This window comes from Manacus vitellinus, unplaced genomic scaffold, assembly GCF_001715985.3.
Source record: "Manacus vitellinus isolate BGI_N305 unplaced genomic scaffold, ASM171598v3 scaffold_43_pilon, whole genome shotgun sequence".
Classification (NCBI taxonomy): Eukaryota; Metazoa; Chordata; class Aves; order Passeriformes; family Pipridae; genus Manacus; species Manacus vitellinus.
The window spans coordinates 1,683,714-1,697,445 of NW_021940560.1; the positions used below are offsets into that span (position 1 = coordinate 1,683,714).

General features: G+C 40.6%; 1 protein-coding gene across 1 annotated transcript in view; it reads right to left on the reverse strand.

Moving 5' to 3' along the window:
- RIF1 (replication timing regulatory factor 1) overlaps positions 1–13,732 on the reverse strand; it is a 31,104-nt gene that overhangs the window by 15,576 nt on the left and 1,796 nt on the right. Inside the window, exons 2-17 of the mRNA XM_029962190.1 lie at positions 12,976–13,054; positions 12,336–12,432; positions 10,275–10,405; positions 9,808–9,902; positions 7,909–8,098; positions 7,318–7,410; positions 7,080–7,218; positions 5,739–5,890; positions 4,848–4,968; positions 3,673–3,846; positions 3,351–3,461; positions 3,037–3,099; positions 2,208–2,308; positions 1,894–1,980; positions 882–955; positions 585–765 (exon numbers count right to left, since the gene is read on the reverse strand). Of these exons, the coding sequence (XP_029818050.1) occupies positions 585–765; positions 882–955; positions 1,894–1,980; positions 2,208–2,308; positions 3,037–3,099; positions 3,351–3,461; positions 3,673–3,846; positions 4,848–4,968; positions 5,739–5,890; positions 7,080–7,218; positions 7,318–7,410; positions 7,909–8,098; positions 9,808–9,902; positions 10,275–10,405; positions 12,336–12,432; positions 12,976–13,054 (1,888 nt within the window). The remainder of the gene's footprint in view (positions 1–584; positions 766–881; positions 956–1,893; positions 1,981–2,207; positions 2,309–3,036; positions 3,100–3,350; positions 3,462–3,672; positions 3,847–4,847; positions 4,969–5,738; positions 5,891–7,079; positions 7,219–7,317; positions 7,411–7,908; positions 8,099–9,807; positions 9,903–10,274; positions 10,406–12,335; positions 12,433–12,975; positions 13,055–13,732) is intronic.

The window sequence follows — 13,732 nt, forward strand, 5'->3', positions numbered from 1 at the left end:
AATCTCTAATCTATCCCTGCCCTCTGACAGTGGGAAGACATTCCCTGTGTCCTGTCACTACATTCCCTTGTAAATAGCCGGAGCACCTAAAATTTTGTTCACAAATTCTAAGATTTTTAGGTCCAACAACTACATGAGGATTAATTAATTCAACAACTCCTACATTACAATCAATGCATTTCTAGTAAGAACCTGAAAAACCCCTTAAATGTGACAGTTTATATGGCTTCCATTAGGACTTCCACTCAACAAGTCTAACATCAGTAAGAAATTCTGGTCTAATCACATCCTGAACATCCCAACTCGGGATTTATTACATTTTTCACATCAAACAAACAAGCCTCAGCTCCTGGAGGGCAAGTTTCCATGCTTTGGGACAGCAAGACTATGCCAAGGAATCAAGGTTTGGAGCACATCCATGAGTGTGTTTATAAACTTAAGAAAAGGAGAAAAGCCTTCCAAACCATCCTGAACATTGCACTTAAGAATGATCATCATTGTAAAACCCACTCTGGGTCAAGATAAATGACCAACACAAGGCTTCCCTGTGGGGTTTTGGGGAAGAGAACCCAAAGCCACTGTACCTGATTAATCCATTCTGTCAGAGGATTAACGACAATGCTCCACATTCTCCAAAGGTGCTCCTTGTTTTCCACCTGCTTTGAGCTCTGGTTGATGACACAGATCACAGACTCACTGAAAGCCAGGGGAGATGTGGGCCCAGACAGGACATAACCCACAAGTGTTTCCAGAATCACAAAGAATCTGGGGAAGGAAGTTCAACAGGTCTTTTTTTTCAGATATTTTTTTCAGGAAAAAAACCAACCCCTTCTGTGAAGGCTTCTAAGGGAAGTTTGATATAACCAAGCACCAGCACATACCTCTCATCTGTTACACAGCATTCCAAGAGGTTGTTATGGAAAGGCAGCTGGATTAAGAACAAAGCTGGTGTTCCCTTGGAAGAGAAATTTAAGAGGTCAAAACAACACAGTCATTGATCAAATGAAATGGCTGCCCCACATCTCTACCTATATATTATATTTAAGGCAGAAATTTACAATTATTAAAAGTTGTCCAAAATTGTCAATTCTAACAATTCAAAATAAAAATGAAAGCTGGAAATCTGAGCTGCTGCCAGATCCTGGGATTCACTTAGTTCAAGGTTGCAGCAAGAGATCTTTGGGACAACTTCTGCTAAAATCTGACACAAGCATCTCAAGTTGGATCATGTCAGAGAATTAACAAAATGCATTTCACTTCAACCACCCTAATAAAGTTCTGACTCTTGTACTCAAGTCAGAAAATGCAAATAAAGCACTTGTGGTAAAGAACTGGGAGGAATTTGGGGAGTTGAGCTCTTAAGCCAGTTCTAGCAGACAAAGCTTTATCCTACTCAGTTGAGTTCAGCATTTCCTTACCCTTGTTATACTTAGGACTGCTCTCAGATATTTGTCTGCTCTTCAAAGCTTCCAAATCAATTCCATGCCTGGCTAATAAAGTAAATGTTGGGCTAAAAACCTCTATTGCCACTGCTGCAAAATAAAAAGTTGCCTTCTCTCTACTGGTGGATGTAGAAAACCTGATGGTCATCCAGTTTTAAAAGTCTTTAAATACCTTTCAACTATTCAGTCTCCTTGCAAAGTACCTAAAATCTGTATTTCAAACCATGACCTGAACCTGAAAAATCCTTTTTCCATCATTACTTCCAGTACCTATCCATCCTTATCTATAGACTGCTAAATTACTCCTCAGAAGTGAGGGCTGGAAACAAAGTCTGCATTCTGGAACTTTGAATAATATGGTTTCCTGAAAGATCTGGGTCTCATAAAGTACAGCTATGACTTCCTAATACCTTTCAGCATAAATAAAGCTCTGGAATAAAGTCAGACTTACATTTAAAAGATCCATATCAGCGACCTGATAAGCTGGTGATCCCAATACTTTTGGAGGCAACTCCTTAACAGTAATATCAATGAGGGACTAAGCAGGGGAAAAGAAAGAAATACACGTAAATGTATTTTTCTGAGGGTTCAAATATTTTAAGTAACACCACAAATAAAAGCAAAATTGAAAAAATTGGTTCCCTTTAGCAAAAAGAACAAAAAAAGTCCCTCGGTCTTCTGAAGCAGAAGGTTCTGGCAGGAGAACCACGGACCCAAATGTGCTGATAAATCTGAAAAACACTGTTAAAGCAAAGAAATCCTTACCAGTACTTTCTGCACAGGAAGAGAGCCTGATCTCACAATGTTTTTTAAGGCCTGGAGCAACATAGTGAGGATTTCTGACCCTTGCTTTTCTTTCTTATTTCCTGGAATAAAGAATATTTACAGTTAAAGCAGAACCAAGTCACTCTGACCATCAATAAAACTTTCTATTTAAGTACTACAAGACCAAAAAAAAAATCTGTGTATATTTGTAAAAATATACCAAATACTTAAGGGATTCAGAACCAAGTCCCTGCTCTGAACAACACTGTAACTGAAACTCCAAGGTTTAAATAAAAACCCCCGAGTTTTATTAGTAAATGGAAACCTTTGTATCATTAACAACCTTATCTCTGATATACTAAAAGAAGATGTGGAACTTTGCATTCATCCAAGGAATGCTCTTCATTTCTCTCACCCATTTCAGTTAAATCTTTCAATTTAAAAGGTTTCATTATTAAGAATATTCTGGACTTGCAAAGCCTTTACAACATTATGGATACTTTTTACAGAGGAAATAATTTTATACATCTGTAAAGACATCATAATTTACTCTGAAACAATTTAATTACAGAAAAAGGCAGCCATAGTCACATACCCAAGATTTCACACTGATTTGAGTAATATGAATGTCTCCATTTCTACAAAGACTTAAAGTGGGGTTATTTTCTAAATTTTTTTTAAACTGCTTTAAAAAAACCCCAATTACTGATGAAGATTAAACCTAAACTTCACCAGCAGGGAAGCAACAACTTATGGTCTGGTTTTAAAACCTCCATACAACCTTTAACTGGTCAGCAATGACAGACTGAAAAACCATGACACTTCTTACCTGATTCAATTGCTGTTTTTACATATCCATTTATGTCCTTCCATATAACATTCAGCATACAATCTACAAGGCAGCAAAATGTTTTTATTCAGTGGGCAATAAAAAATAAAAACATGAAATAACATTGCAGGTAAAGTAACAAATTGTGTTCAAAGACAGACTTTGATTTAAGCTAAAAATTACCTAAGTTTTCAAAGTCAGGCCAGTTCTCTTTAATGTAACATCAGGATATTGCACAAAGTGCTTATTTCTTATGTTTCCCTCTCCCAGTTGATTTCCCAGAAAATAATGAAATTCCATCATTAAATTCTTACCAGGAACCTCTTTTCCAATTGCAATAAAGCCATCCTGCACTGCATTGATGAGTGTGCTGGCATGCTTACAAAAAAAAGAAGGGCTGCTGATCAGTGGGGACTGGAGAGGCTCTAGAACAAAAAAAACATGATCCATAAAGCTGTTGTTTTGCAGTTTACTGGTAAGATAAGCCTTAAAAATAAGCATTTAACACATCTTAAAGATGACAGCTAACAGTTTTAACTGTTTACAGCATTTCATTCCAACAGACATCTTTAAATCCAATAAAACTGGCAATGAGATTATGCAAAAATACTTAAAAAATATATAAAATTCACGTACCTAAACTGAGTACAAGTTTGTTTTGCTTAGCAAAATCTAAAACTCCTGGTCCCATCAGGAAGTGCAGCAGCATTTCAATGCCCAGGAGCTGGATGGAAGAAAACACCACCCCTCCTGCTGGGCTGGAATTCAGGTTTATCCTCGGGGTGGCTGGACTCACCAATGGGTAAGGACCTAAAAGAGGGGAGAGAAGTCACATTGTCTCACATTCCAAGAGAAAGGAAAGATCCAACAGACCAAAATCTCATAGGAAAAGAACTAACTATTGCATAGGGATGGCTGAAAGGGACTTCTAAAAGCCAGACACTCCTAAGGGGGGGTTAACAAAAGCATTTTGCCCAACCTCACTTATGATCTCACCAAGATGAACTTTTTTAAGGAGGGAACACAGGAAACTCTCCAAATCCAGGACACCTCCACAACATAACCTGAGCCTCCTAATTACAGCAGTCAGAATGACACAAGCTGGGAATGCCAGGCTTCCACAAAGAGAAGGAAAAGAGGCACTTCCTTATCTCAGACAGTTGGATGTAAAGCTCAAGGAGGTGTGGTTTCACATTAGTACCAAAGCTATTGATGCATCATGATCACTGGGCAGAATTAGATGGGATATTGGGAAAGAATTCCTGACTGGGAGGGTGGGGAGGCCCCAGTACAGGTTGCCCAGAGGAGCTGTGGCTGCCCCTGGATCCCTGGAAGTGTCCAAGGCCAGGTTGGATGGGGCTTGGAGCAACCTGGGCTGGTGGAAGGTGTCCCTACCTGTGGCAGGAGGTGGGGCTGGATGGGCTTTAAGGTCCCTTCCCACCCAAACCATTCCATGATTCTACACTATTCAAGCAAAAACTAAAAAATGCTACAGAAAATAGAAGGGTACAAATAAATAGCACACATATAAATACATGAAAAGTTAAGTTTCAAACCAGAGCTCCCTTGTAAGAGAGAACACATTCAGGACACTAAAACTGGTCCTGGCAATATGGAGATCACAATTTTTTAAACTTTAAATGCTGACTGGAACAGCCTCATTTTCCCCAGTGTGAATCACCACCTCTGAGCTCTGCAGAAAAGTTCCTGGTTTCAATAATCCATTGTAAATGAAAGAGCATGAAGATGTTAAAGAGAGCAGGTGATTCTGCACCCAGAGTTTAGCTGGGCACAGGCTGCTCCTCCAGTACCTGGTTTCTGCCCAGGGGTGGCTGAGCCCAAGCTCTGGTTGGCTGGAAGGCGTGAGGGGGTTCCTGGGAATGCAGCAGCAGGATCCAGACTCAGAGTGCTTTGGATTAAGGGGACACAGACCTGCAAAGAGATCACACCTCAGTGAAAATGGCTATAACTCACACAAGCCACAAACCACACATCTCAAACATCACATAGAGCTGCTGTTCACAGTATTGGTGTTTCAGAGTTTCTGGGTACTTTTAATATTAAGATGTATAACGATAAATTAATCAGGAATGCCTAAATTAAACAAAAAGTCCTGGTAGATATGATACAGCTGGATCATTCTAAGGTACATTTTCCCCCCCTCTTTACTCCCATCCTGAAGTTTAACTTTATGAAATTCAGGTGTTGAATGGAAACATTATGATCATTGCAGTTACAACATGACCAGTAATGAAACACCAGGATCATTTTTCCCCTCCATCTTCCTAAATATTTGATGGTCTTTTCATTAAGTTTTCCTATGGCAAACTTTCCAAAGCACACCCTTTCTTGGTGAAAGGGCAAAACAACCCTTAAATGACGTGCTTATGCTGCCTGTTGTGCAGTCACTGGACATTTCCAGAGATGCTCCCAGGACTTTCGGACAGGCCCCCAAATCTTTTGGAACTTGAGGTTCCAAGGGCACATTTAATCCCAAGTATTTCTGCTGTACTACACAGAAGACACACAGAGAGCACAGAAATGTGGAGTCAAGTTTGGTTCCTTAAGGCAGTTCTATTCCATAAGATAAAACCAGATAAGCTAAAAATCAATCAAATAACCTAGAGGAGGATGAAGCAGGCAGGAATATGTTAGAGTAACCAGCAGGGGACTCAGCCCAGGACTATTCCCAGTTGTGTTACCTGTTCAAAGTTTGAAGGCAGGTGAGTTCCCAACCTCATGAGTAAATACCACCAGACCTCCAGCTTGGTGAGTGCCAGAGCCTCTGTTCTCACATGGATCGAGCTCAGGGGCTGCATCAGTAATTTCAGCCTTTTAGCACTGCACAGGATATCTGGAAGACCAAAAAAAGGCATATTTTAAGCAGTACAAACAATTAAACCACAGGGCAAGAAAAAAAATAAGGAAAATAATTAAACCAACAGGGGTTTTTAGCCTGAAGTTCAACAAGTGACAATTTGCAGAACTAAAATACATAGTAAATGCACCAAGCTTTCAGACTGTCTTTCTGCTCTAATTGTTGTCTAGAACAACTCTGGAAACACAAGTATTTCTTACCAACCCTGAAGTGAAATCTAGTGAATTCCAACAAAACTAGAGGGAAATTTACCCTTGCACTCTTACTTGACATGGATGTGCATTGGCACTGGGTGAGAAGGAAGGATCTGAGGCTGCCAAGGATCATTTGCCACTGCAGGAGAAATGGCACAGCAGGTCTGGACAGACCTTTGCTCAAGCCTGTGCAAGTGTTTAAGGAAGAGGAAAAACTTCTGCCCAGCTCAGCAGCAGCAGAACCTGCCCCTCTGCAATCCATAGGAGCTGCTCCTGCAGCTGGAAATCCTGGCCAGCCACCCTGGGACACGAACAGCCAACACCAGCTGGGCCAGGGATTTTATCTTCCCATTAAATAGAACCTTTTAATTAAGTTATGTGAAATAATTATCAGAACAAATAATAAGAAACACAATAAAATTACAATTAAAGATAAATTCAGCTAAGCTAAGGAATGTCCACAATTAGTTCTCTCTTCAGAACACAGAGAGAAACACAATCAAGATAAAAACCAAAATATTCTGTGCTTTGACACAGACTGGACTTGCAACTTGCTCAGGTCTCAGTTATACCTTTAAAGCAACTTTTTTAACACCTCTACAATCCTGAAGCACTGTCCTTTTCCAGTTAATCCCCACAGTCCAAAATAAGATGTACAGAATGTTTTATTCGCTATTTCACTGCTGTTTGGACCAGCTAAAGCATTACAAAACAAATGTAATATTATTCTATTCCCATCAGTTCCAGCAGAAAAATTAAGATAGAACAAATGATCAAACTGTTCCTTTTGCCTTAAAAATAAAACAAAACAAAAAAACCAACAAAGAAACCCAACATCTTGAATTTTATTGATGTCTATCCCACTGTGTGTTTGTGTACACCACAGACACACCAGGTGTGAATATTCTATTCCCGTTAGGGGAAGTGACAGTAAGCAAAATAATTCAGGTTAATTTTTGTTTTAAATCTACCTGGGTTTAGAGCAAAATTATCTATGAGACTCTTCCATGCAATGAAGGCAATTTTCTTTACCACTGGGGAGCCACTCCGAAATCCAAGTTCCTCCAGCTGCAACAGGGAGTTGATGAAACTCCCACTACGATGGAGAGTCTGGGGATGAAAAAGGTCAAAATTGAGGTATTTTAATGCTGTTAGAAACTCTTTTTCCTGAAGATTCATGACTGTAGAACTCATTATTTTGCTGCTTACCTTCCCAAGCAGTTTGACAAACAGTGGCCACAACTTCAGCACGAAAGTCTCGTTTTTTGCAGAAAACAATTTCTGAAGCTCAGAAATCAACTTCTGCAGGCAGAAAGAAACAGCATTTCTACAAGAAATACAGTTAAAATACTCTAACAACCACATCCTCAAGCCCATTTTGAGTAGGAGGCTAAGCTAGACAATATGAGTCACTGCCACACCAATTTCTGACAGAATTTGGTGAGCAAATTCCCTTGCAGAGACGACAGAAGTTTAATAGCATTTACAAGTTAATGCTGTTGAGACCGGTGCTTAAAGGTCATCTAAAAAGCAGCAGGTTATTTTCCTGATCAATAATTATTTTCCTGATTAATGGTTCCTGTCCAGACACACTGTTATTTTTACACTGCTCCTGTATTTACACTGCTGGTACATTAATTTTTCCCATTAAAGCCACAGTCATCACGAAGTTGCTGTGAATGTTTTTGCTGCCGTTATCTAGACTGTAAATAAAATTAAACATAAAAGTGCAACCAACCAACCAACCCCCCATCACTCCTGCTGCTGCCTGCAGACCAAACCCACGGCATTGCCACTCACTGTGGTCATGAGGTGCTCGGTGACAGCTGCCACCTCCTGCTGTTTCTGCAGGAGCAGTGGCATCCCCATCTCCAGGGCAGTGGCCCCTCGCAGCTGCACCTTGTGAGCAGAGTGGACAACCAGAGGGATGATCAGCTTGGCCCACCTCACAGCCTCCTCTCCCATCTGGGCTGGGGTTTGCTCCATCAGGCTGGATCCAGAGAACAAATACAGGGATTACAAATCTCCAACAGACCCTTCAGGGAACCAAATTATCTTTGTGATATCAATAAATGCTCTAATTCAAAGTATGATTTATAGGAAACCATTCTAAACTTCTTAAAGATTTTTTCCAAGCAGCTCTGTTTGGACAGTTCATTTAAAACTGCAAAGCTCTGGTGTTATTTTAGACAAACCTCTCCAAAAGCACAACAGACTGACATCTGCAGTGTCCCTTCTGCTCTGTCACAGTGATGTGGGCAAAGGAGCTGAACAAGAGCCTGACAGGGACATTCCTTACCAATGCCCAAGTCCCAGGTTTGCACATGAACCATCCCTGGGTGTTCCCAGCAGCCCAGGTAGCTCCCACACACCCTGGGTGCTGGGAACAACACAGGCCTGCTCCTGGAAAACTCCAGCCCAGGTTTGCACAGACTCCATGCACGTCACCCTCCTCAAGTGCTTTTGTTTTATCCTCCTATTCCAAAGCTGTCACGGTTCCAACGTTGTCAGAACTCCAACAAACAATTCCACATGTTTACACCATCCCACACAAGCCAACAAGACTTTCAGAAATGGGAATACCTGGCATATACCCAAACCAGCCTGGAGGAACCAGCTCATCCCTAGAAACACTGGAATTTTGGCAAGTGGCCCCTTTGACTCAGGTAAGTCAAAACTATCCCTCCTACAGCTTCCAAAGGGAAAACTTCTGCCTTTCAAGGAATTCTATTAAAGTCAGAGGACAAGCACTGTTTAAAAGAACTGTTTCACTTTAAAATGGATTTGCAGCTCAAATCAGTTGCCAGAAGTTTAAGAGAACACTTAAATAACAGCAGGTACAAGCTCAGCATATTTACTAATATTAAGATAAAATTTGAATATTTTAACACTGCTGACCAAGAGAATGCACTGTGTTGGTCCTAAAAAGTCACCTTTGGAATTAAACAGGAATCTCAACAGTATTATGAGAAACACTGCAGGAAAATGTGGAAAACATCAAGGGGACATGTTTCAATAAAACCCCATGTAATGGGGGAGAATTTCTCAGCCAGGTAAGTTCTGGAAACAAAATGTAACTGAAGCAGACTTGAGACTTTGGAAATAATTCCTAACAAGCCACTTACAAATGAAAGCAAGACTTTCAGCTGGACACTGTCTAATTTGTGCATCAGAACTGTCATATTATCATGAAGGCAATTGTTTGCCATTATAATGACATACAAACCAAGTGATGCACAGTGCAATTGCTCCCACCCCCTGACTTCATGCCCAGCACCAGCCCCTGACCAGCTTTTCCCAGTTCACATCTGGGCACGATGCCACATCCTATGGAATATGACCTGTGTCCCAGCTGTGTCCCCTCCCAGATTTTTGTGTCCCCCAGCCCCTCACTGGTGGGGTGTGAAGCTGCAAAGTCCTTGACTGGGTGCAAACACAGCTCAGCACCAACCAAAACATCCCTGTGTTATCAACACTGTTCTCATCCCAAATCCAAACCACTGCACCAGCTACGAGGAAGAAAATTACCTCTATCCCAGTCAAAACTGCAGGAAAACAGTCCTTAACACACTGAACAATTCAAAGAGGATTAAGATTTTTTTTCTTTGGTATATTTAGTGTCACTGAGTTTTTGTTTATCAAGAGTTTTCCCCTCAAATTAAGCACCTACTTTAACAATTGAATACTGAGTGCACCCACCGTATGATGACATTAAGTGCTTCATATTCAACCACAACAGACTGTACATCTCCTTTGGTAAGGATTGTTTCCAGGGAAGAGAGAATATTGGACACCTGAGGGAATAACAGAACATCAGAGTGAGCACCTAGATACCAATAATTCCATGGGGAGCCGGAATGATGAAATTTCATTTTCCAGGACTGTGTTTGGATTAGGCCAGGTCTCGTTTTAAGGTCAGAGCTCTGAGCAAACTGGAACATTCAGAGTATTTCTCCCTGTTTCACTGGTTTCCAACAGAATTGCTCACATTGCAGCCTCTCCTTCGAGGGAAGCAATAACTTCTGGCTCAATTTTTCCAAGAACTCAGGCTGTGAAATTTGACGGAAAACGACCTTCAGATTCAAAAAGCTACTGAGCGGAGCGACCAAGAGATTGCACGTCAGGCCAGCAAAAAGAAAAGGGAAAAGAAAGAGCAAAAAACTCACCTCCTTTTTGACAACTTCAGGAGGGAAGGCCTGCTTGGAGATCACCCAAAGTGCCCGAGTGCGGGTGTTTTTGTCGGAAGCTTTCACGGCGACGCCGTTCACTGCCGAGAGCAGATCCTGCATGTCCGTGGCTGGAAGCACAGCAAACACACAGCCCTCAAATCCTGGGCGAGGTCCAGGTCATTCTGCTCACTTAACACTGCTAAAGATCCACTCATTTATAAGTATCAGTGATTTAACCTCCTAAACGTTACTTTTGGGCAGGTTCCCTCAAAATAAAGTAGCAATAAAATCTCCAAATGTTTCAATATAGAGATACTAATAATGCAGTACATATTGGCTTTGTAAGAATTCACAGAACCATGAAACTAGAAGGCAACTTTAGCTAAATACACTGGAGCTAAAGATTAAGCATTTAACTATTCAAAACTTCTTGGATTTCAAGGGAATTTAGGAGCACTGCTAAATGGACATCAATAAATTCATTTTAGGGTCTACAAGAGGCTTTATCATTAAAGAAAGGGGTAAAACTGTAACTCAGTACACAAAAATTAATGAGGTTAACATAGACTTGTAATCAGAAAGAGTGATGAAACTTGTATTCCTCTCAAATTCCAAACTAATGAAGTCTGATTTATTACAAATTTGGGCTCTGTGGGCAAATGATCTCAAAATCAGAGAAACTTAAGGGCAAATACACTCCTTTTCTCAATCAGAAGTACACCCAGAAGCACATAAGCTCTTTGTCCTCATTCCTAACTTTCCATTGTTCTCAGGAGTTCGTTATTTCTGGAGCCTGACGTTCCCTGACAAAATTAACTGTAATTTATCAGCTGGTTAAAAAAAGTTTAAAAGAAAAGGCGAGTTATGGGGGAAAAGAAAGGGATCACACAGACATTATTACAGATGTCTCATTCTCAGAGGAAACTCGAGTAAATTTTGGATAACAGGAAAGCAGGACACACTGAAAAATTGAGTAGGAGAACCAAAAGAATCCATCTCCAACAGAATGGCAGTCACAGGAGAAACACCCCCTCTGCACACCCACACAGATGGTTCAGTTCAGTCTTGCCTCAGGTTGAGTTTCTCCCTAGCAAAGGTCATTCCAGAACATTTGTCCAAGGGCATTTAACACTTCTCAGGACAAGGAAAAAGACAATGATTGACTGCACACAATTTGCTCTTTGCATTTAAGCAGCACCACAGACTCCCAACACCACGGAGGCACCACACAACAGCCACAGCACAGCACAAATTCCTTGTGTGTCCACGGAAAACAACCCTCTTCCACCACCACTAAGGTGACACTGAGCAGCTTCCAACTGTGCTATTCCAACTGGACCAACACCCAACACCTGGAATGTGTAACAGGGACTCCCAAGGACCAGCCAACCCAGCCATCAGCTCTCCCCTGTTCCCAAAACCCTGTGCTTTTTTTACCTGGATGCAAAGCCTCGAGTTCTCAGCAGCAAAACCTTTGGTGAAGGGGATTTAGCACTTTCTGGGAATGCAGGTCATGAGATTTTGGATTACTCTGGATTAGTTTCAGTTGAAAAACCCACCAGCCCAATATTTGGGGCTGGACTAGATGACCTTTAATGGTCTCTTCAGACTCAAACCACTGCATGATTTAACAACCAGGAATTACCAGGTAAGAGTGGACAACATGGAAGAGCACTGCTATGCACACCCAAATTCTACACAAATAGGTTCTTCACTCTTTTTCCACCTGGACTTTTGATTACTTATTTCACAAAATTTCTTTTTCATTTCCATTTTTGATTGCTAACTCCACAAAAGTATTTACAGAATCTAATTGCTACTAAAGCACTTAATGAAATTAGAAGTTAATAAAAGAGAATCAGTGTTAAGAACACGAAAAAATACCCCCTTCCTTGTGTACAAGATGGAACTAGTGAACAGCTCACACTGCTCATGTTAGAGACAAAGCCACTGCACCACTTGGGAACTGCAAACCTGGTCAAAGCTGAAATAAATGCCAAGACAGACAAAGAAAGAACTCCAATGTACATATTTATACACACAGGTTTGTTTGCTTACCAGACAATTCAGCTGTATTAGCTGAATTAAAAGTGCAGAATCCCAAGGCCTGCAATGCTGCATTACTGAGCTCAGAGTTTGGACTAGAAATGTGTGCCTGGAAAAAGAACAGGAAACCACAAAGTCTCAGGTTACAGAAGTAGCTGAGAAATATTGTCTTAATTGTCTGAACAGCAGCACTTCTGGAGAGCTGTCACAAGCAAACACTTGGTGGGAAATGCACCCCTGTAGGAATCCCTTCCTGATTCCATAAACTCCAAATCAAGAGGCCAATTTGAGGTGCTGAAGACATTTTTGCTCTCTGTGTTCAGACATCTTTCCTGAAGTAAATTCTAAACATGCCAAGTCCTTTACTTTGGTTATGGATGTTATGTTCTATCACTTGACTCTCCAATTGTTTTTAAACATCTAAAACAGGGGAGAAAAAAAGGCTAAGAACAGTCTTCACATCATTCTTTAAAAAAACCTGAAATTTACTGCATATTTGGAATTCTGAAGTGTTTCTAGAGGCAGCCACAACACACCGTATCTGTTCTGGCTGGAAGATTAGATTTGTCCCTGTGATGCTGCCTGAGCACATCCAAGACCCTGATTTTATTGTTCACTCGAGTGTAGAGAACAGAATTAAAAATAAAAATACCTTAAACACTTTGCAGAGCTGAGGAAAGTGTTTTCTGACATCTGCAGTGAATACTTTGCCTCCTTCACCACTCAGGCGACTTTCAGGAGCAGAAGGGAAAACAAAACAATATTTACAAAACAAACAATATTTACAAACACAACTGACATAACTTTCAATTTCTGACAGGATATTTTCTTTGAAGGAAATAAACACAACACTGGACTAGCTAAAGAGCAAAAATATCAGTCACAACATGACCCAGCAGTAAAATATTGTGTTATAGTACAAAGGAAAAAAATGAAGTGATTAATGACCCATTTAGTGCTTAAAGAGCATTACAAAAAAACACCAAGGATTTGAATTTTTTGGTCAACTTCTATAAAAACATTAGAAGTTAACACCCAAACTTAAAACGACTGCTGAAAAGTTACATTTAACAGAAATCTATGAGCTTTAAAAGCACATTCCTCATAACCAGCTCCAGAATTCAGGCTCCCAACCCCATCCTGGCTTGACAACAAACAAGGATGATTCTGCACATCTGTGAAGAACATCCATACAGGAAAGCTGTAATTAAGTTCAGTCATCCTGAGGACAACCTGAGAAACCTGATGGGATTTATGTATTAAGTCGGGACTTTTTTTTTCTGTCAGTTGTTACTAGAAACTTGTAAAAAAACGTGAGTAATTACAGCTTTAAAAGTCACTACAGAACCGTAAGGCAGGAACCCACGGGAGACACTGATGGAAGGAGATGGTGCCTTTGCACATGATAA